Source organism: Emydura macquarii, unplaced genomic scaffold, assembly GCF_026122565.2.
Source record: "Emydura macquarii macquarii isolate MOO-44397 ecotype Brisbane River unplaced genomic scaffold, CSIRO-AGI_Emac_v2 contig_3517, whole genome shotgun sequence".
Taxonomy (NCBI): Eukaryota; Metazoa; Chordata; order Testudines; family Chelidae; genus Emydura; species Emydura macquarii.
Genome location: NW_027133654.1, coordinates 5,626,914 through 5,650,800, shown reverse-complemented (window position 1 = coordinate 5,650,800; position 23,887 = coordinate 5,626,914). Strand labels below are relative to the sequence as shown.

Here is a 23,887-nt window from a genome sequence, read left to right as displayed (position 1 = left end):
AAAATAGTTAGCTTTTATCTCATGAGAGCGAGGGTGAAATCCTGGCCCCACTAAGGTAAACCAGAATTTTGCCATTGACTTCACTGGAGTCAGGATTTCACCTTCAATGTTCGTTTGTCTGTTTGTTTAAATGAAACACCAAAAATTACAGAGGACACAAAATCCGATTATAAAAAAATTAAAATATACCGAGCACAAAATGACAAAAAATTTTAAAATGTCTATTTTTCTCTACTTCTGCAACCTCAACATTGCCAAATGAGAAGGAGGTGGGGCTGTGTGGTATTAAAGGAATTATACACATCTGTGATGCTGGCTGGATTAGGGGGACCATTTATGATATTATTTAACATCAATATTTCAAAATTACAAGAATTCATATGATATAGGCCATGTCAGGCACTGTTAGAAAGGATATAATTTGCTAAGTCTGATGATATTATTTATGTGTATGTGTCATATTTATATTGGAAGTTATGGATATGTTTGATGTATCTGTATTTCAACTTGTGCTGTGTTTCTGAGCGATACCCCAGACAGGATGGTTGCAGCACTAGTTGCTTAATGGCCCATTAAGGGAACTCAAAGGTACAATAAACCAAGGGAAAGAACCCAGGGACTGCACCTGATGAGTCACCAGGATTTACTCATGTGACCTTGGACTCCATCCTATTTTTTTAAATTTTCACAAGCAGCATGGCAAAGAGACATAAAGGGCAACTGCACCACATCCACATTGTCTTTAGTCTTTCTTCAGTCTTCAGCCCTTCATTTACCTCTGGATCAACTCATCTACAACTGAAGCTGTGAAACAAAGGACTGAGACCCATCCAGGTACTGGAAGTACACCAGAGGGATATACAAGCTGCAAACTCCACAATTCTACTGAAAACCTGATACATATAAAAAGTTCCAGAGGGGTAGCTGTGTTAGTCTGTGTACATCTGACGATGTGGGTTGCAGCCCATGAGAGCTTATGCTTGTAGAAATTAAATTTGTTAGTCTTTAAAGTGCTACAGGACTCTCATTGTTTTTGCTGATATATATGGACTTTCAAATCATTTGTATGTATCTGATTGTTTTAATCATTTAACATTTCTCTTATAGTTTGTTTCTTTCCTTTTATAATAAACCTTTAGTTTCAGTTACTAAAGGATTGGCTGGCAGCATGGTATTTTGGGTAAGATCCAAACTTATATTGAACTGGCAATGTGGCTGACCTTTCGGGGATCAGGAGAAACTTTTTGGTAAAGAGCATAGAGTTTTAAATAACGTATCTCTTTACTGGGCCTTGTGGTTTATTGGGAGTCAGAGACCGAAATGCAGTAAAGGGGGCTGTGTATATTTTGTTTTAGCTTCTTGATAACCAGTGTGGGGATCAGAAGCATTGTTTGTGGCTGGTTGAGAAGTCTAACTTCAGTGTTATCCACGAGTGCTGGGAGAATCTACTCTCCTTTTACAGCCTGTCCTGACCTTGGTATTTTCAGGTGGCTATCCTAGGCATGGACAGGTCACAACATCATTTATAAATTCATTTTTGACTGTAGAGCTTGTAGGCCAAATTTAAATATGGACCACATTATGTCCATTTTAGGGTTCAGAAATAAATCCATTGAAACAGGTTCAACATTGGAAATGTAGACAGATTCTTAACAACAGTATAGTGTTAATACACACCATAATTATGGGTACATCTACACTGCAAAAAAAAATAACCCTGTGCCAGTGAGTTTCAGTGTTCAGGTCAACTGACTCAGGCTCACGGGGCTCGCAGTCTGGGGCTCAAAATAGCAGTATAGGCATTTCCACTTGGGCTAGAGTTCATGCTTTGAAACCCAGTGAGAGAGGGAAGGGTTTCAAAGCCTGGTTCCAGCCCGAATCGGAAAGCCTACACTTCCAATTTTAGCCCCATCGCACAAGCCCTCTGAGCCTTAGTCAGTTGACCCAGGCTCTGAGACTTGCTGCCATGGGGTTTTTCTACAGTGTGGACATATCCTAACAATGTTCCGTAGAAAATATAACAAGCTCAAAATTAGAGTAACTGTACTGCATGCTGTTGTAATTAAAAAAAGGGGAGGGAAGTTTCTCTGTTGTGTGGGCATGTGGTTTGTTTTTGTTTTTTAAAGAAAACAGTTTTTGTTAAGAATTTGGATCAAATTCTGCTCAGGCATAACCAGGAGTAACTCACAGTGAAGTTGATGGAAGCCATGCCCATTTACACCAGGGCTGCTTTTTGACTGTTTGTATTGAAAACACAATGAAATAATTTCAGGTAGATGATCAGACACCAGTGTTCCATGAAATCCTGAGTATTAGGTTAACATTTACACCAGTATTTGACTAAGATTTCTAAGTATTACAGTGTAGCTAATTTGAAGTACATTTATAAGCCATGTTTTAGATTATCTTGGGAAACAAGCATTGATAAAATGGATGCAGGACAAATTAGGACTAAAGCCACTCACTAAAACAAAGTATCTTTTAAGCATGGATGGTCCATGTTTGCCACTGCAGTTATTCCCACTTACCTTCACTGCACTGAAGCAGAAAGCGTACAGAACAATCACAACTACAAAGCTTCGAGAAATACTGTATAGTGCAGATATCAATCCAGCAGCAGCTGAAATACAGACATCAATAGTTTGTTACTTTCTAGATGAAACAAGAAGTTGTAACCAAAACAAAAAACAAAAATGGACTTGCTCAACCACAACTTAATACAAATCTTGTATCACAGTGTTATTTCTCTTTGGTTGAATAAAGAAAACCTTCAATGTTTTGATCAGTTAAACAAGCTCCTCAAGAGACTAAGGGTGAAATTCTTGCTCCATTAAGTCAATGGGAGTTTTGCCATTGACTTCAGTGGGACCAGGATTTCTAAAAGTGCATCATTTTTTATATTAAATACTGCTAAGCCAAAATGTTTCCGCCTACCCTTTTTTCATTTTGAAGAGGAGGAAAGGAAGGATGCTGTTTGAAAACGCTCTAACCCTTAGATTGCTGCATTCTATTCCAGCATTCCGCTGCAATTAAAAACACTTAATTGGAACCTTAATGCTTAAAAGTTTAAAAAAAAAAAAAAAAGACAGCATCTTTGGCAGCACTCAATGGATGAAATTCTGGCTCCATGGAAGTCATAGCAGAACTTCCCTTGACTTTGTTGGGGTCAGGGTTTCACCTCACGTTTTGCCCTCAGATCTGCTACATTATTCAAGAATCAAGAAGTTAAGGAAAAGCTACCCTATTTGCATAAAGCTACCCTACTTGCATATGGTAGTTCTAGCCATCTGAATTTTTATTTTCCTTATTTCAGCTAAAGAACACCCCTCCCCCCCACTAAATAATACTTTTCTCTTTTAGGGCGTATCCATACTGTGATTGAAATGATGCCAGAAATCATCATGCTTCTAGCATGTTTTTCCTCATGTGGAAAAGGATTTAAGTTTTGCCAAGGATCATGTTAGGCATGCTAAAAACATTTCTGTGGAGTGTGGGGGTGGTTCATAACCTATGGCACAGTTTGAGTACCGTTGTTCTCAGAAAAATATCCTTATCCATACTCGTGCAAGAAACCATGCTAGTACCAACTGTGTAACTGCATGGCCTCCACTGGCACTACTTCACCTGTAATGTGAATGGGGCCTTAAAATGTGCAGTACATTCCAGCTTAATTTATGGCTGTGGGCATAAACAGATGAGCTCAGGCTACAATAAGCTACTTACCAGAACCACCAAAAAGCAACATGTCTATTTGTTCCAAGAGATATATACAGAAGGTGTTGATTTGAGGGAAAAGGCCAAGAAGAGAAATTGCAGGGAAGCTATACAAAAACACTGAAATTAAAACAAGATGTATGTTAGTATTTATTTGAATGTCACAATAACTGAATATATTTGTATGAAAAACAGAGAGAAGCTTCCTCAAACTGGGATAAGCTACTTTTCCATTATATTTTAATGCTTTCTACAGTAAGTGGATTTTGATATTAGGAACAATGGATACATTTTACAGGCATTTTATTGTTATTTAAAATTATTTTTGTTTAATGTTTCTCTAAAAGCAATAATAGGTAGCACTATGAAGAATTCATTCAAACCTATTTATCCCCCAAAGCATTTTACCAATATTATTTCTCACAACAACCCTCTGAGGTAAATATTATTTTCCTATTTTACACATAGTTAAACTAATACACAGGGGTTAAAGTTCATTTCTACTCTGAAAAATGACTAGGGGGAAGATGACATAATATAGTCTCCATTCACCGTTTCTCAATCACTTGTAAGATCAAATCTCTTCAGTTTAAAAGTAAAACACTTTTTTCCTTAACTTGAGAGCTCTGCAAACTCAGCCTGGAATTAGACAGTAAGACTGAGCTCTGACTGATACATGCATCACCACCAATAAAGATTCTATAACTGGAAGTTAGTTACCAATTCTACTGATTATGTGTGAGCCAAAAGAGAATCCAGCTCACTCTCGCATAGCTGCCTTGACTCTGCAAACTGACAGACTTTAAAAGTAGTAAAAATTTATTTAAATAAAAAAAATACACAAAGGCAAGCTGATCTATTGATTAAGAAGGTGCTATTTTTAATATAACCACTTTTCAGAGTGGTACCTCATTTTAAATGACTTCCCCAAGGTCAAAAGCAGTCAGGATTAGAACTCAGGGTTTGTACTTCCTGTCTTGTACTCTGACTACATCACTACTGGGCTGAATCCTGCAAGGTACTGAGCATGCTGGCCTTGATCTAGCAAAGCATTTAAGCACTGCTTTAACTTTAAGCAGATGAACAGTCCCACTAACTTCAGTGAGATTTATCCACGGTTAAATTTAATCACATGTTTAAATGTTATGCTGGATTATAGCCTGGATGCTCAGCACCTTGCACCATCAAGCCCTGTGTAAGCAACACCACTGGGGTGTGTGAAGATAATCAGACAAATTCAGGTGGCATAGTAAATTTAGAGAAGCGAGAAACGAGGTATTCAGAGTGCTGCAGAACAAGCCAAATGAGAGGAAAAGAAACAAGATGGAAATAACATTAGGTTTAAAAACAATGAGATAACCAAACAGATTCTGAAGAAAGAGATTTTCCTGGTAAGACCCTGTGGAAATAAAAGCAAAGCGTACTCCAAGAGAGTAGCCCATGAATTGCTGCTAACATGAGTCAAACTGAAACTGAATCACAAGGAACTAAAGGAAAATGTGATCTGTAGTAAATGTTAAAAGGAGAGGGGCACTGCATGGCAGGTTACAGTTTTAGTCAAAGAAAAGCCAATCAGATAGTTGTTATGTTAACGGGGCCATTGGGAGACCGTGGAAAACTGTGCTGCAAATTGCATGGATCGTTTGCCCCATTTCTCACAGAAAAATGTTCTGCTGTTCCTGGCCATTTTCCCTGTGAACAAACATGTATTTGTTAGTTATACATGCTGAGCAGTCTGCAATTTTTTTCTTATTTGCCCTGATAATACATAAATGTAACAAACTGCTGATGTTTCTCTCTTATTTCCATGCTGACTTTTAAAAACAAAAGCAAACATTACCAATGACATTTGTTTTCTTTGCAAAATCCCAATTATACCATTTTACTTATGATCCTTCTTGCTAATGCATCTTGCTAGGTTAAAATTATACAGCAATATGCTCTGTTAGATTTGATTGCATATATTAGTACTTCACCTGTCATATTCTACGAGTATCTAATTTCATAACTCTTGTTGAAGAGAGACAGAATAAACTCAGGGGTCAGACACAGAAAAAGTGTAAGTGCTTGAGTGTTGGTGTGATGAGATAGCTCAAACTGCATGCTTATGTTAGTATTTATAATGTGCCCATCACTGTGGTATCTGAGCACTAACAAAAATTGCATATGCATAAAAGCATGCAGAAATATTCTGTTCTCCATCTCACTTGTAAAACTCTATCTTTACTTCTTCTCTCTCTAGTCATCCAGTCTATCCATACCAACCTATTCTTGGTTTGTTATTGAAGAAAAGCAATGGCAAAGATGGCAAACCGCCTAGCATTATTTGGATCCCTCCATTTGATCAGAGATTTTTGGTCCCCAAGATTCAGTGATCACAAGGAGGGTTTTGCAAAAGCCCAGCACTGAAATGAGAAAGAGATCCTCATTGTGAAGCAAGGGAGTCACTATACAGCTAACTTAATATTTCCAGTCTGAACTCTAAATGATTGCTCTAACTATCATGATCCAAGAACAACCTAGATGGGGGCTGGGGAGTAATGGATAGGGTAGGAAATAGAATGCATTGTCGGTGTGTCAGAGGGGAATGTGAATGAATGAGTGCAAGTATGAGAGAGGGTGCGGGAGGCTGGCTGACAAGAGCAATCTCACCATCTCACTCCCTCTTTGATACTTCCTGAAGTAATCCTAAAACACGTTAATCTTATCCTGTGTCAGGGAATATCCTGGGGAAAGGATGTTTAAAGGGCCTTTGCCTTTAAAAGGACAGAATTTAGGAGTTTTCTGGTTTCTGTTGGGAACAGCAGACAATTAAGAAAGACTATTTACATAGTTAAAGTTGAATTATGAATATCAGAGAGGGCTGGTGTACAATATATTCTTAAAAGTATCTAGCACCTTGTTTAAGTAGTATTGCCTGTTTGCATATGAAACACCACCAGCTGTGAAAGCTGGAGCACTGTTACTTTCACATGCAGTTTGGAGGCTACCTCCAATAGAGTAATAGAAACTGGGGTTCTGTATTTAGGAAGGAGCTTTGAATTTTGATTTAAAATACCATGGTAACCCAGTGACAATTTCGGTATAAGTATTTTTGCTTGCAATTGGTTAAAATAAAGCATGTGGTTTTATTAAGAGCTAGTATTAAAAGGCTAGTAATCCAGGCTAAAAATACCTGGTCTGTTGGCAGAAGCTGAGAGCTAAATGGCTTTATTCTAGAAGAGAGAGAGCCAAAAATTCCTTTGGGTGAGGAATAATCTATTCTTATACAGGGAGCTGAAGAGAACATTCAGGGAGGCCTTTTTTTCCCCAGAGAGGCTTAATTATTGCTAGAGGTAACAGGCTGAGGTAAAAGAAGTTTTGCTGTAAGAACAGGAATGGCCATACTGGGACCGTCAGATCAGCAATCCATCTATCCCAGCATTCTGTCTTCCTACAGCAGCCAATGACAGACACTTCAAAAGGAATGAACAGAACTGGGCAATCATCAAGTGATCCATCCCCTGTCATCCAGTGGCAGCATCTGGCAGTCAGAGGCTTACGGACACCCAGAGTATAGGGCTGCATCGCTGAGCATCTTGGCTAATAGCTTTCCTCCATGAATTTATCTCATTCTTTTTTGAATCCAGTTATATTTTTGGCCTTCTCAACATCTCCTGGCAATGAGTTCCACAGGTTTACTGTATGTTGTGTGAATAATTACTTTCTCTTGTTTGTTTTAGACCAGCTGCCTATTAATTTCATCAGGTGACCCCTGGTTCTTGTGTTATGGGAAGGGGTAAATAGCACTTCTTTATTCATTTTCTCCACACCACTCATGATTTTATAAACCTTTATCATATCCCCCCTTAGTCATCTCTTTTCCAAGATGAACAGTCCCAATCTTTTTAATCTCTCCTCATACAGAAGCTAATCCATACCCTTATCATTTTTTCTCACCCTTCTCTGTAGCTTTTCTATTTCTAACATATCTTTTTGGAGATGGGGTGACCAGAACTGCATGCAATATTCCATGTGTGGGCATACTATGGATTTATATAGTGGCATGATATTTACTGTCTTGTTATCTATCTAATTCCTAATATTCTGTCAGCTTTTTTGACTGCCGCTGCACATTGAGCAGATGTTTTCAGAGAATTTATCCACAATGACTCCAAAATCCCTTTCTTGAGTGCTAATAGCTAATTAAGACCCCACCATTTTTTATGTATACCTGGGATTATGTTTTCCAATATGCATTTTTTTGCAGTTATCAATGTTGAATTTCATCTGCCATTTTGTTGCCTGGTCACACAGTTTTGTGAGATCCTTTTGTAACTCTTCGCAGTCTGCTTTGGACTTAACTATCTTGAATAGTTTTGTATCATCTGCAAACTTTGCCACCTCACTGCTTACCTCTTTTTCCAGATCATTTATGAATATGTTTAACAGCACTGATCCCAGTATAGTTCCCTGGGGGACACTGATATTTACCTCTCTCCATTCTGAAAACTGACCATTTATTCTACTCTTTGTTTTCTGTCTTTTAACCAATTACTGATTCATGAGAGGACATTCCCTCTTATCCCACGATTGCTTAGTTTACTTAAAAGCCTTTGGTGAAGAACTTTGTCAAAGGTTTTCTGGAAGTCCAACTACAGTACACTATATCCATGGGATCACCCCTGTCCACATGTTTGTTGACCCCCTCAAAGAAGTCTAATGGATTGGTGAAGCATGATTTCCCTTTACAAAAGCCTTGTTGACTCTTCCCCAACAAATCCTATTTATTTATGTGTCTGATAATTCTGAAACTATAGTAAACAACAACCTGTGAAGTTAGGCTTATTGGCTTGTAAATTGCCAGGATCACCTGTGGTGCCTTTTTAAAAAATTGGCATCATATTAGCTATCCTCTAGTCATCTGGCACAGAATCTGATTTAGATGATAGGTTACATCCCACAGTTAGCAGTTCTGTAATTTCACATTTGAATTCCTTCAGAGCTCTTGGGTAAATACCATCTGGTCCTGGTGACTTATTACTGTTTAATTTATCAGTTTGTTCCAAAATCTCCTCTATGGACATCTCAATTTGGAATAGTTCCTCAGATCTGTCACCTACAAACAATGAGTTAGGTGTGGGAATCTCTTTCACATCCTCTGCGGTATAGAAAATCAAAGAATTAACTTAGCTTCTCCACAACAGCATTATCTGCTTTAAGTGCTCCTTTACCACCTTGATCATCCAGTAGTCCCATGGATTGTTTGGCAAGTTTCCTGCGTTTAATGTACTTAAAATTTTTTTGCTATTAATTTTTGTATCTTCTGCTACTTGCTCTTCACATTTTCTTTTGTCCTGCCTAATTATACTTTTACACTTGACTTGCCACCAGAGTTTATGCTCCTTTCTATTTGCCTCAGTAGGATTTGACTTCCAATTATTAAAGGATGCCTTTTTGCATCTAACCACTTATTTTACTCTGTTGGGCCATAGTGGCAATTATTTGGTCTTCTTACTATTCTTCATAATTTGGGGTATATATTTAATTTGAGCCTCTATTATGGTGTTTTTTAAAAGTTTCCATGCAACTTTCTGGCATTTCACTCTTGTGGCTGTTCCTTTTAATTTCCATTTAACTAGCTTCTTCATTTTTGTGACATTCCCTTTTCTGAAGTTAAACCTACCACAGTAAAGTTTCTTTGGTATTTCTCCCTCTTCCCCCTCGGATGTTAAATTTAATTATTTTATGGTCACTATTTCCGAGTGGTTCAGTTATATTCACCTCTTGTACCATATCCTGTGCTCCACTTAAGATTAAATCAGAAATTGCCTCTCCCTTTGCGGGTTCCAGGCTTAGCTGCTCCAAGAGGCAGTAATTAATGGTGTCCAGAAACTTTATTTCTGCAACCCGTCCTGAGGTGACATGTACCCAGTCAAATATGGGGATAGTTGAAATCCCCCATTGAGTTTTATATTTTTATAGCCTCTTTAATTTCATGGAGCATTTCACAGTCACCATCACCATCCTGGTCAGGTTGTCGGTAGCATATTCCTACTGCTATACTCCTATTATTCAATCATGGAATTTCTATCTTTAGAGATTCTATGGTATAGTTTGATTTATTTAATATTTTTACTATATTTCACTCTATGCTTTCTTTCACATGTAATGTCACTCCCTCACCAGCACAACCTAATCTGTCATTCCTATATATTCTGTACCTTTGTATTACAGTGTCCCATTGATTATCATCATTCCATCAAGTTCCTGTGATGCCTGTTATATCAATCTCTTCATTTAGTACCAGGCACTCAAGTTCACCCATCTCAATATTTAGACTTCTAGCATTTGTATACAAGTACTTTTAAAATTTGTCACTTTTTAGTCATCTGCCATCATCTGATGTAACAGAATGCATCTTCTGGGACTCTTTCATTTGACTGTTTCTCTTCAGTTCCTACTTGTACTTTATTAAATTCTATCCTCTCTTTACTAGGATATTGAGCATCCCGGTTAATAGATCCTCCCCTATGGGGTGTCTCTGTTTAAACCATGTGCTCCTCTGTACCTGCTGGCTTTCCACCAGCCCTTAGTTTAAAATCTCCTCTACGGCCTTTTTAATTTTACGTGCCAGCAATCTGGTTCCATTTTCGTTTAGGTGGAAACCATCCCTCCTGTAAGAGCTCCTCCTTTCTCAAAAGGTTCCTCAGTTCCTAATAAACCTATCACAAATTCCTATGCCAAAAATAGTTCTGTTTGTTTGCAGTATACCTTAACAGATAACACCAGGGAAGTGGGTGGTGGTAATTTATTTTTCTATTTTGCCATTTTCTTTTTCACTTTTAAAATAAAGAGAAGTTCTTATAGAATCTTTTCCTGATTCTTCAACACAACATTCAAGTGTGTCTCATCCACACTGAGAAGATGCCCTGCAAAGCAACAGCAGCAGCAATGTTTCACAGATATATCTGCAACTGGGGAAAATCAAGGGCCAGATTTTCTGTCAGTAGTACTCAGCATCCACAACTTGGGCCAGATTTCAAAAGTACTCGGTTCCCAGTTAGGCACCTAAATGAAGTGGCTGGAATTTTTGAAGTTCTCAATACCTAGTAGCTTTCTTCCATAGTTCTCAATTCAGATTGATTAGGTTCAATACTGAATGGCAAATAAATCTTTATTGGGGTGACTGGTAGTGCCTGGCTTACTAATGAGACATGGACCCTATGTCACTGGTTCAAATCCAGCACAGGACAGTAATCAACAAAGTTTGCCATCATCTGATGTTTGTTGTTCAATGATGTATGGCAAGTGATTCACTTATCTCACTCTGATACCCAGTGCTCAGATGATTACCCCACAACAACTTTTAGTATTTATTGACTGAAATAGGCTCAGTTCTGCACTTCTTACTTACATTAATTTCCCAATGAGGTCAACTTAAATAAGGAATTCAAGATTGGATCCAATGATAAAACTGACTTAAAGGCGTGATCCGACAACCATTTAAGTCGATAGCAAAACTTACATTGATTTATCATTAATAATGTCCTAAATTGACTGTCTGCTAAGCCACAGACCCATTTAAAACACATTTTATATGTAATGAGGTTATACATCTAATAAGTTTCTACTGAATTGAGTTTATATTTCACAATCTAGTAATAAACTTCTTATAGCAATTCACTGCACAGCATCAGAATGACCAGTTTCTTAGTCAGACTTCCAATTGCAACAATTTCAGTTGATTTTTATTAATATATTTATGGTTTCATAGTTATCAGAAATAACACAGTACTTCTGGAAAACTTTGTATTTACTATTCTATGACCCTTCAGACAAAAGTTCATTGATTTCTCAATATACTACTCCAATACATTACAAGTATGTTATATCATGCTATGCTTTATTTTTCACTTCAAGCTGTACCTATAAAGAGATATCATAAGGACTTATTTCTACACCATATGTGAAATCCTACCCCCATTAAGATTAATGACAAAACTTCCTTTGTCTTCAGTAGGGTTAGGATTTCACCCCATATTTTTTGCACAATCTAGAGTACTAAAAACAGAAATACTTTACTATCCTCACCATTTAAAGGAATTATTTAAGTCCCAAGAGATTCAGCAGTCTGGTGGCACAATATGTAAGCACATATGAGACCTACATTTGAATCTATGTTCACAATTCTTAATTTGGTGAGAGAAGTAATAGTTTTGCTACCTCTTGAGAAGGATACGAAGATTACCAGCTTCAAGAATCCAGAAGCTTGAGATGATAATATTATGTTCGATGGGCAACAAGAGGTTCTCCAATTCTTTGATCATAAGGAAATATTACAACATAACTGTTGCTGTACGAAGGGAGGATTGCATTATAAAGGAAGAAAACTGTGGACAGGACTAATGGGGTCAAGTCAGTACCCTGAATTTTCACTCAGGCAAGCCTGAGACCTTAAACCATGAGTTAAAAGAAATGAGAAATTTTGGTCAGATTATGGGTGAGGGAGAGCCAGAAATGATTTCCTAGGCTAAACTCAAATAAGTAAATTTTTAACAATTACCTGCTTTCACAGCTAGAAAACAAGAAGAGGGTGAGATGCTGAAGGCAGCTGGCTTTTATTTTTTATAGGCTCCAAATGCCAATATGAGTTTGTAATCCCTCTCCACCTCCCTCCCTCTTTTCAGTCTGCTTCAAGAGTCAGTTCCATGATCTTTCAGGCCTGCCAAAATTAGCACAGTTATAACCTCACTCATTCTATAGTGGTTGCTATAGTTTTTCTATTTATCTTATCCCAGGAGTCATTTAGGATTCCTGATGAATTATTTAACAGTATTTTTACTGTTCACCTTTGACAGGCAGATAGAATAAGATGTAAGAAGAAACTTTAATGAGAGCAAACTAAACTAATGAAAATAAGTGATACGGGTCTTCATTTTTCCCCCTGTCTGTAGTGAGGAGAACTGGAAGCCAACAAGTCTATGTACAATGCCATAAGTCCATCCTAAAAATAGCATAAGCAAACTTTAGCCGCAGTTACACACAGATATAGTGATCACAGATGGAAAAGTCTTATTAGATCATCTAGTCCATGCCACAATTTTGCTCCCTCCAGTACTTTGTTTTCTCTTGTTTTAAATGTCCTAAGCAACTGGGCTTCCACCACTTCCTTTGGGAGACTATTCCACAGCCAACCCATCTCAGTGTCAGGAAGTTTTACCATTAGAAAGCCTAATTTTTTTCTTTCAGTTTCATCCCATTGCTCGTTACTACTTTAAATTACTCCACCATAGCTTCATTGTTTATATCCTTCATTATGCTTGGCAATTGTTATAATGTTTTCCCCTTAATCATTGTTCACACACACTTAGCACTTTGGCTCATGATGAAAATTTAAATCTATAGAGCCCCTTCATATTTGTTGATGTTGTCTTAACTATCATCAGGTTGCAAATATTTTACCAGTAATGAGATGCCCAGACACAATGCAGTATAGCAAGTGTGACTGCCTCAGAGCAGTAGAGGGGGGAAGGTTGCTGATCAGTAATGTGATGCCTATGTGTATATGACCACCATACAAAGATTAACGGCATTGCATGGATGATGTCTTTTTCTAATATGATCAGTGTAAGGTTGGAAGCCTTGGGAGGCCTTGTTTTTTGGCTAAGCTTAGGCCTTGTTCTTGGAGAGAGAACCATATTAGGAGAGAGAGCATCCATAAGCTAAGTAGCAGGTAGTCACATCTTCACATTCCTGAAACTACTTCAAAACAATGTAATATCAGGCTGTTAAGAAGGTGCTACTGTCTTAATAGTACCTACCACCACCAGATAAAGAAACAGATATTAAGATGCTTAAAGAAAACTTGGTTTGATAGCATTCTGTCTGGAAAGGAATCACTTATCAACAGTTGTGGTTGTAAAATCTACACTTCTTTTTGCTTTGCCTCTCTGGTACCCAATTCTCTATTGTTTATCTGAAAGATTTTTGTCTATTGATTTATTGATTGTTTCTGTCTATTGCATAACTAAGTGTGCACTATTTAAATCAATTAAGGTGGTGGGATATGATTGGTTAAAGAACTATTTCGTAGTGGGCTAGGATTGGTGTTTTGTAGTACCTTAGTTTAAACTATTGGTTAAGGTACAGCTAAGCAGGACCCAAGTTTTAACTATACAAACTAAGGTCCAAAAGGAAGTGCTTTGGAACCTAACTCCAGGACGCTGCCAGACCTCAACACCCTGCAAGCCATACTGTGCAGAAGTTGGAGTCTCCAGATGATCTAATCCTGATTGGCCACCAGGAGAAGTTTGTCTGCCTTATTGGGAGTGGTGAGCATGGTATGCTTAGTGTGTGTATTCTGTTTTGGTAATTGTTAATAAATAGAGAAAAAGAAGATTACTGTGTAAGGCTCTTTCATTGATTAAAGATCCTGCAAACCCGCAGAGAATTACACCTGGAAGCCTACAGACTGGGAAAGGATGGGTACTTCAATTAACCAGGTTACATCCAAAGCTCTACAGTCTGGGAATGGGTGACCCTGAGCTCTAGAGTGTGAATTGGGTAAGGGTAGGTGCCTTTCCCCCAGAGCCCTACAGATTGGGAAAGGGTGGGGGTGCCTTAACTGGGTTATGCCTTGAACCCTACAGATTGGGGTAAAGATGGGGTGCCCTAATGTGCGGGTAACAGATTTGGTGGAGAAGTCGGGCAACCTAAGGTCATTTGGACCGAACTGGTGGAGTCTAACATAGTAATTAACAGCAGAATACCCGTGCCTTCTATCAGAAAGGATCGCTACCTACCTGGCAGAATGACCACTCCAGAGCAATAAGAACAAAAGGGAATGAAGAAAATGGACCAGGAGGGGTGGAAGCTAGTTGAGGACACCACCCTCCTTGCTAAACGGGTAGTGAAACAAGGCCTGTGCCCATAGGAAGAAACTGTTCTGCGAGGAAAGCAGCAGAATCAGGCCAGCAGAAACTATGTAGTAAAGAGATTGAGAAAACATGCTAGAGCCTGGAGTTGGACGGGAACCCAGAGAGGCATTGTGGCAGGAGACAAGAGGAGGAGTAAACACAGGGAATTCAGATCCCTGATCAATACTTGGAATGGTAATATCTGGGCTGATGGAGGTGTCTTTTTGGGAGATAAGCAAGTGATTTAAGGAAAGAGAGCGAGAAGTTAACACTACAGAGTTTGGAGGGACAGTTGAAAGTTGTGAAAAGTGTTATAGGAAGAGAATTCTTGGTTTCTTTGCAGCCATTCTGAAGGAAAAATGGGCCCTTTTCCCAAATGAATGGTCTGTAAATATGTAAATAATCAATTGTAATTAACTGCTGCAGGCAGAGAGACAATCTGATTTAAATCATTTGAATATGGACAATTTAGTCAAAATTACTAAAAGAACATAGGGGTTTCCATTGGAACTTAACTGCCTCCAATATATAAAAGGGAATGTAATCTGTGTATAGCTGTGTGAAAACAATTAAAACAGTGCAAGGGATGTTGAGAAAAAGAATTTGTGTGTTTATGTGAATATATTGTGTAAATATGTAAGGTTTTAAGGATCTAAACCAATACTTCTGGTTTGTAAAACCCTATTTTGTGGGTTTAAGATTAAATGTTTTGTTTTGGATTTTTTTAAATAATGCCACTAAAAATCCATTTCAATCTTTCACTCAAAGTTGCAAAATTGACAAACACTTTATGCCAAACACAGGAAAACTAGTGTGGTTTGGCTTTGTTATTCAGCATTCAACACTTGAGCGGTACCTCAATGCTTTATAGGTTTAATATCTTTCTAAATAATGAACAAAGAATGTGGCCATGGCTGTGGCAGCGGAGCCAGAACCAGAAAAAAAAAAAAAAAAAAAAAAGATTCTGGATCCTTTTTTTGGTAACAAAATAGCAGAACAGAGCTGTAGTAAAAGAATAAGAAATTAAAAAGAAAGTGTCCCATCTAAAGCAACAGCAGGGGTGAGGTGCACAGAAAAGCAATATTAAAAACACTGAGCCTTAAGGTGGCTCTGAGTAATCAAACTGTCACTTTGAAAAGGGTACATGAAAACTCTGTAAGCACAAAATAAAGAGTTACACCTTATGTAAAAATCAATATTGTTAATATAATGGTATAGCAGTTAAAGTAATGAAAGAAATGTGCATTTTCCCATGACTTATGCAGTGTATATTGTAAAAGGAGTAAAAGAAATGCAGAACAAACTTGCTACTTAAAATCCTGCAAGGTCCTGCAAGGGCTCAAAAATGAGCCAGGAAAGGATGTGTTTTCTTTTTCAGACTGTGCTTTAAGAACAAACAAAACAAAAACAAGGTGAAGACCGTACTTTAAATTTTAAATGATCCCATTAAACTTTGTAGAAAAGAGGCAACCCAAGAGTATACCAGGTAAAATATCTATATCTATATATAGATATAGATTTTTTTTTTTGGTCAAAGAAACAAAACAAGCCATAGGTAAAATGGTTCCATTCCTCACAATTAAAAGTATGGAAGGGAATTAGAAAATTGTTTATTTTATATTTCAAAATCTCAAAGGAAAAAAACAACAACTAGTGGTATCTCTTAATGCAAATTACCTAGTGATAGGGAAAAAAGAGAGCTGCCCATTAGTGGTAGCATAAAGGGGCTACAAATAATGGACACAAAAGAAAGATAAAAAACAAGTTGGTCCTGATACTTAGAAACAGGTTAACTCTTACAAGGTAAGAGTCCCTTACTAATTCACCCCACTAAACTCCAAGGATATAATTAAATTAAAGCCTATGCAAAGATTACAAAAGGATATTGAACACACAGGACTCAGAGATATTGTCTAAATAAGAGGCATGGTATAACAAGATGCTTATAAACTTCTACTTGTAACACTTGTAATAGATTTGATGCTAACGTTATTGTTATTATTAAACCTTGAAAGAAATTCAGTGTTAATAAGTAACCCTGTAACAATATATAATGTGTACAGTTTTGGGGAAAATCTTTAAGCATGCTAGAAATGGTAACTGAAAACACTATTCTTTAGGCATGCTAGAAATGGTAAAGCACCTCATGTTAAAAAGCCTTATGGTAATGATGCTTCTCAGCTATTACCTGTAGATAAATTTAACAGTTGGCACACCAGAGAAAACATTACAAAACCTGGTCTGCTGTATAAAAAGAAAAACAGAGGTACACCACCTCATGAATTTCATAAATAAACAGTGTGATAATTCATTCTAAACCCTTACAAGGGTAAACGCTATTAAAACCTGGCCTGCCTACAGAACAAAACCACAAAAGTATGGGGGTAATTCCTCTGTTTTGCCTGCAATCAGCATGGAGATTTGTAAAAGGAAAAGGTATTTTAAGCAATAATCAGCCATCCCTGTCCCCTTCCCCCCAGAGGGGTAGAAAAATGTTCTTTTTGTCTTTCAGAACTTCAGGAAAAGCTGGCGCCAACAAAACAGCTAAAGAAAAACCCAAAGTACCATTGAGCTACTGTTGCGACGAAGATTGTGTTTTGTGTGTCTTGTTTTGTGTTGTGTGTCTTGTTGCTAGCATTGTTGTGTATTGTGTTAAGAAAAGGAATGTAAAGGATTAATAAGCATTTGGACTATATTTACAGAAACAAATGTTGCAGAAAGGCAGAGGTAAAAAAATGTCAGTTTGTTAACAGGGAGACATCCACAGTTGATAAAGGCATATTTAAAGGCAAAACATGCATGGAACGCAAGATTTGTGTGTTGGGAAGGAATAACAAAACAAAACAATACAAAACAAAACAAAGAAACATAAACCTCTAGCATGTAAGCCTAGCTGAATACACCTGAGTGTTGTATAAAATTGGATATAAGAAAAGGAAGGTCATTACAACAACTTCCCCGATTACTATAAAGGGCAGTACGGTAAGGACCCAGTGAAGGTATAGCTGCCCTAACACTATCTCAGTGTAAAATACTGAAGGCTATTGGATTTGCCTGGTAGCCAGGAGGGGTAGGTAGCCTAAGATAAGGCTCCCAAGAAGTGTATTGAAAACTGCTTTGGGTGGAACTGAATTAAAAGTTAAAATACTGGATGCTACTAATATAAAGGTATTGCTAAACAAACTAAGCCAGCGCTTCCCAACCTTCTCGAGTGTGCGGACCCCTTTTCAACCTCCAAACATTTCGCGGACCACAAGTTGGGAACCGCTGAACTAAGATATGTTATAGCTGAGATACGAGAATTGGAAAAACCCATCACTGCATACATCCTTGTCAAAATTAGGAATGGGGCAACAATTATTTTCTAAAATATTGCCAGTATGTCACAGCAAGCGGAAAAGGATCTGTTACTTTTTAGCAGAAACTCTGGATATAATACAAGAAAATGTATCATTAGCACTAGCCTGTACACAGGCTAAGTCAGCAATTGGTCATTCAAATAATCTGAGAAAGCATGCAAGGAAATTTGCCTTTGGAAATAAAAAGTTGTTGTGAAAGAAATGTTACAGAAGGGGAAAGACAATTAATGGTACGGTAAAAATTGGTAAACTTTACACTTAAGACCAAATGGTTCTAAGAGCATATGTAATAACTGTACACCCCACTCTCACTATTGACATATATCCATCCAGTGGTGCCTGTGGGAATCCAGCTAACAAAATATTTGGTTATGTATTCTGTAGATCACCATTCCTGGGCATATAAAGAACATCAATAATGGAAAACTATTGACATGTTTCAGTGTGTGGTCCATGAAAATTTGGGATGTGTGTGGAAGGATCAAAATTTACAGGAAAGAGATTAATGTTTTTATGTTAAAGACAAAGGCACCCAAAGATGTATATTTAATATATTCACTGAACAAAAATCAGCTGTTGTGTATGCAGGAAGGGAATGTGTTTGTGTTAGAAGTCATTGTCCAATGAAAGTAGTACATGATAGTGAATTTTATTTTATGACTTATTTAGTTAATAGATGTTTTTGTAATATTACCAAGATTAAAAGTTGTGATTTTGAATACTATGTACCTGTATGGACTGTAAACGACTTGAAGTTTAACCCACAGTTGTATCATAATGTAACACCTGTAAACTTAGGAAAATTGATGGTCCATCCTATGTTACATTCACAGTTGCAATATACCGAGCAGACAGGAGAACAAATACATATTGAAGGGTGGAGGTGCCTTAACCGGGTTATGCCTTGAGCCCTACAGATTGGGGTAAAGGTGGGGTGCCCTAGTGTGCAGGTAACATCAGTGAATGTTAGTTTTCTACAGAGAATACAAATATTATCCTTATTGCATTAAGAACTTATTTTAGGGTGAGGGAAGGATGCCCAGCTCCACCATATCTACGTATTTGATTTGTTCCAAGTTTTTCTACAGATTTGACCTTTAGATGAACGAAGAGGCCAAAAGACACTTCTCCATAACATTCATTTGATTGTCAACATGGGAAAATGCAGGCTCCCCAATGAATGGTTAATTCATTTTTATAATCATAGGCAAAGTATCGACTCACCTATTACAAGGTCTCTGGCTGATTGGAGAGATCCAGGTGAAAAGAGATTCAAGCCATATACTGTGTAAATTGAAGGATTTTCTTCTTTAGATCCAGCATCTAGCAGCAAAATAAGGCCACACAAGATACAAAAATATACTGGTCTGCTATACATTATGATTTGATTGTGTCCCTGGAAAAGACAAGCAAACAAAACATTTCTTAATGTTGCACTTCATCTTCCTGTGTATGTCCATGACTGTGTCTATGTGCTGCATAAAACTGGCAAGGGGCAGAGGAGCCAGGCAATAAGTATTTTCTATAACATATTCCTGCTCTTCTTCTTCTAGTCTTAGTCCCATGCATATGGAGTCAGCTCGAGTCCTCCTTCTCTATTCCACTCTGTCTTGAAGCAGTTCCTCAGAAACTCAGCAACTAATGAAATCCTTTTGTATAACATCAATCCATCTAGTTTTGGGACTCTCAACCTTTCTTTGAACCTCTACTTCTAAGTTTAACACCCTGTTTCCTATATATTCTTCCAATCTTCTTTACGCATACCTAAACAATTTAAGCCTGGATTCACTCAGCTTTTCTGTTATTGGTACCAATTCACAATTCCCCTAATTTGTTTGTTCTACTAATTAGTAATAAAATGCTACAAGTGATTTTATCCACTTCAGAGTAGATTTACAAAGGCACAAATGGCAGTTACAGAGCAAAGGTGCCTATCTGCCATTTATGCCTTTGAAAATCTGCTCTTTCAGAATTTTCAAAAATAATAAAGCAATTGTATAGAAGTCATTACCATACACGGAGAAAAATCTAGATCTAGATGAGTCTTGCTCTTTAATAGCAAATTTTACATTTACATTTTTCTTTTCAAGTGTAAAACTAATTTTAATCAGTATCTGCTTCATGTACCCTGACCTTTATGTACCAACATCTATTAAATGAATGAAAAAATTACAGTTTTAAAATTCCATTATATTAAGGCAAGGTAGTTATTGCTGCCAACAACATAGAAAATGGCCTTTGTGGTTCTGTACACACGTTTAATGCTTCAGCCTTTCTCCTTTAGAAAACTGTGTTCAGACAGGGTGTGATGTGTCTTATTGTAGATCAGAAGTGAAATGAATTTAAAGGTCTTGATTTAAATTTGGTAGATGCCTGGTCACAATTCATAAAGTCAATACACAATTTGTCAAACCGAGCAGCTGCAGCCCAGAGAACATCTTCCAGCTCACCACCCTCTCCAATTCAGAAAGGGTAGGGATGTTACAAGGAAAGATGAACCCTTAGAAAAGATAAGCTTGAGTTCAAATATGGGTCTTTTTCACCTCTGATGGATTGGTTCAGGGGTGTCAAACTCGCTCAAAGTGACGGGCCGAAGGGGTTCCAGCCACTTCCAGACTTTCTGAGCTAGATCCAGAAAAGGGACTTAGATTTAGCATTGCAGTGCCTAACTTTTAGGAACCTTGCCACCTAAAGAAGTCTACAGCCCCAATTTAGGTTCCCCAATTCCCTATACAATGCATGGGGAGAGTTAGAATGCGTCTAAGAATGCGTCAACCAAAGCCAACACCATGAACGGGGAGCTGCCTAAGCTAGACAATGGGAGATGCCACTGAAAGGGATGGGAATTTGGTCCCGCCCTTCAAAAGGAGTTAGGCACCTCCCTCCACTCAAGATTCACAGCCATGAACCCTCTCATGGAGTTAAGCACCTGAGTCATTTCTTGCACAAAACAATGGAGGAGGAAAAGATGGTTGTGGTACCCTTATAACCTTTAGTCCAGTGGTTACCCAGAATGTGAGAGACCCCGGTTCAAAGTCCCCCTCTGCCTGATAGTGCCGTAACCACTGAGCTAAAGATTACAGGGGGAGCAGCAGCACCACAATGTACATGGTTTTGTGCAAGGCCTGATCTGGAAGGAGACCTCTAAGAATGCCTACCAGATTGGGCCCCCCAGGTGAGATAAGCAGGGCAATGCCTAGTTTGAGGATCCTACTGGAGCTTAAGCATGAGCCAGATGCCTGGGACTTAAATGGCTGTGCACATGCTCAGAAATGTGGCAGAAATGTAGGTGCCATGTGGACTTTATCGGTGAAAACATAGGCACCTAGGGAAGTTAGGTTTTGAAGATCTAAATTTTGGACTTAAGCACCTCAAATTGCAGTTAGGCACCTAAATCTCTTTTTGGATCTAGCCCTTGGCTCAAATCCTTGACTCAAAGGTGTGGATGGGGCAGCAGGAAAGGAATTTGGTGCCTAAGAAGGAGGGGAAGGAGTGCACCTGGAATGGACACAGGGGTGAATCACTTTCATCTCAGTTCCTCCTGCTGCTAGCTCCTCAGGCAAAGGAAGAGTTGCAACTTGATGAGGTGATTGGGGGAGAGGAGGGTAGAAGAGAGCGAGACCATCAAAAACATCCAGAAAAAGGTGAGGGGAGTGACACTTCTCCTGTGAAGTTGATGGGCAAGCTCCCATTAGTCTGGCTCACCCGAGTGCAAAGCTGTAGCTGCCTCTGTCCGGTTACCTGAGTATCAGCAGACATGACCCACTCAAAGGCTGGGAAATGATGCCTGGCACAGCCTGCTCTAAAACAAGTCCTTATGTTGTGTAGAGTCAAACTCATGTCTTATTTCTTTGTTAATGAATTCGCAGTTCAGTTAAAGTCTTGTCCTGGAATTCCTACCTCAAGATTGCTCAGCCGAGACCCTAGATCTTCTCGAGAGAGAGAGAGAGTCACTGATATCTTGAGTGGAGTAACTAGCCGCCTATCTGAAAGTGTTGGCAGAACTCACTCAACCCAGGATCAACACCTGCTAACAGGGTTGGCAGTTTCAGGTGGACTCTACTAGCCAAACCAGGCATATCTTTCCTAATGATCAAAAGTTAAAAGGAAACATTTTAAAAACTGCCCATTTAATACCATTAACGACCTAGCTGGCTCATTACTGGGTAGTTTCGCCTTGCGTAGGCTGAGCTGGAGGGAGAGGATCTAGCCAGCAAAGGGAACTGTTTTGCCCAGTTTAGCAATCAGCCAGTTGAGGGTCCATAATCCTTACAGGATATTAAAATGACAAGTCTATTGTAGGTCAGAGGGGGTTGGGGCTGCATACGAGTAGAAGCAGGCTGGAGGCAGCATCCTGGGAGCTGACTGCAGAGGGAAGGCTGGGGAACATCATAATCCTGAGAACTGAGATTGCAAGCTGAGAGCTGGGCAGGAAACCTGTAGAGACTAGTTCTTGGAGCACCAACAGTACTTTCCTCAGAGCTCATGGTACACAGAGCACCCTACCACACATGGAGGGTACAGATGTACATCACACACGGTGACATCCTGCAGTGTGGTCAGTTACACTACAAAAGTGTGGCTATTTCCACATTCTCTGAACATTGTGGGGCCAAACAACTGTGATGGAAATTCTAGAGGGCAGGCACTGCCAACATTGTCTGAACTTCCTTGCTTTTGGTCAGGCCTGAGATACCTTTAAAAAGCCCTCTTGCACTTAATCAGTGCTCAAATTGCAGGGGGGGCTTGAGAGGACAGGGCCTCCTTTCTAATTTTAGGGGCTACCTCACTTCTGTCTTACGGCTTCCTTACTTCTCACTACTGTTTAAATTAAAGCAAGCCACTTGACATTGAGGGTCCCCTTGTTTTTCCCTATAATTATCTGAAACTGCCCAGGGAACCCAAAAATAAAAATTATTCTTAAAAAAGTATTTCAGACATTTAAATAATTCAGTTTTTCTTCTGGGAGATGGCTGAGTCCATTCTTTTTTTGTATCTGAATTTGGTTTGTCCATCCCTAAAATATTGTACATTTCCATACAGGGCTTCCTGCCATCTCCTTCAATATCAAGGTCTTTCCTCAGGATTCTAATTTTTGTAAGGCCTGATTTTTTTCACTGTTTCCTTATACTGATCTCCAATGTAGTCTGGGTAAAAACACATTATGTTGTTTTACCGAGAAGCCCTACCTTTGCTGCTTTTTAAGAGAACTCCTGTAGCTACAGTTCTCAGCCAGCTCAGTTGGTCTTGTTCTTTTTTCCTCAATCATTCTTTGTTTAAAAAAAAAAAAAAAAAAAAAAAAAAATCAAAGTTTCATTGAGAGCTGAACTAATGCCCCATCATTCGGGCTGTGAGCTGATCATATCTCACAAGCAAAGTCATGTCAGCACTTAGATGAGAAAACACAGATTTCTCCAGAAGTGACTGATGGTGTGGCTGATTTAGTAGGTGGGATTCCTTTTCTCAAAACCAGTATTAAACCTATGTCCTATGGTGATGCTGAGGGGCACTGTGCTGTTGGAGGTGTTGGTTTTTGAGGACGCTTAAAAGTGAGGCCCTGCCCACTCTCAGTTATGAGGGTTCCCAGTGCACATTTCGCAAGAGTAAGAGTTTTAATCATTGTTTCCTGTCTTAGTTCCAACTTGGGTAATTATATTTTGCTTTAATTCTCTGTGCCGTTTCAGTCAACTATAGTATTCTTCCTGTCCTTAATCATTGTGTAGTAACACTATATGTGGTAAACAGCTGCAGCTGCCTCCCCAGGAATGGCTCTATTTCAGCAGTCAATGAAGCAATTGCTGTTCATGTACTGAAGTTTCATTGCAGTTTTGCCTGTGTAAGGATAGTTGGATCAAACTCATGGCTTGTGGGATTCTTTGGGATGAAAAGCACTATGTAAAATGTACCATATCACCA

General features: G+C 38.5%; 1 protein-coding gene across 1 annotated transcript in view; it reads right to left on the bottom strand.

The window, feature by feature from the left end:
• The window catches only part of PCNX2 (pecanex 2), a 200,369-nt gene that overhangs the window by 116,281 nt on the left and 60,201 nt on the right, over positions 1-23,887 (bottom strand). Inside the window, exons 13-15 of the mRNA XM_067536007.1 lie at positions 19,196-19,367; positions 3,724-3,834; positions 2,529-2,620 (exon numbers count right to left, since the gene is read on the bottom strand). Of these exons, the coding sequence (XP_067392108.1) occupies positions 2,529-2,620; positions 3,724-3,834; positions 19,196-19,367 (375 nt within the window). The remainder of the gene's footprint in view (positions 1-2,528; positions 2,621-3,723; positions 3,835-19,195; positions 19,368-23,887) is intronic.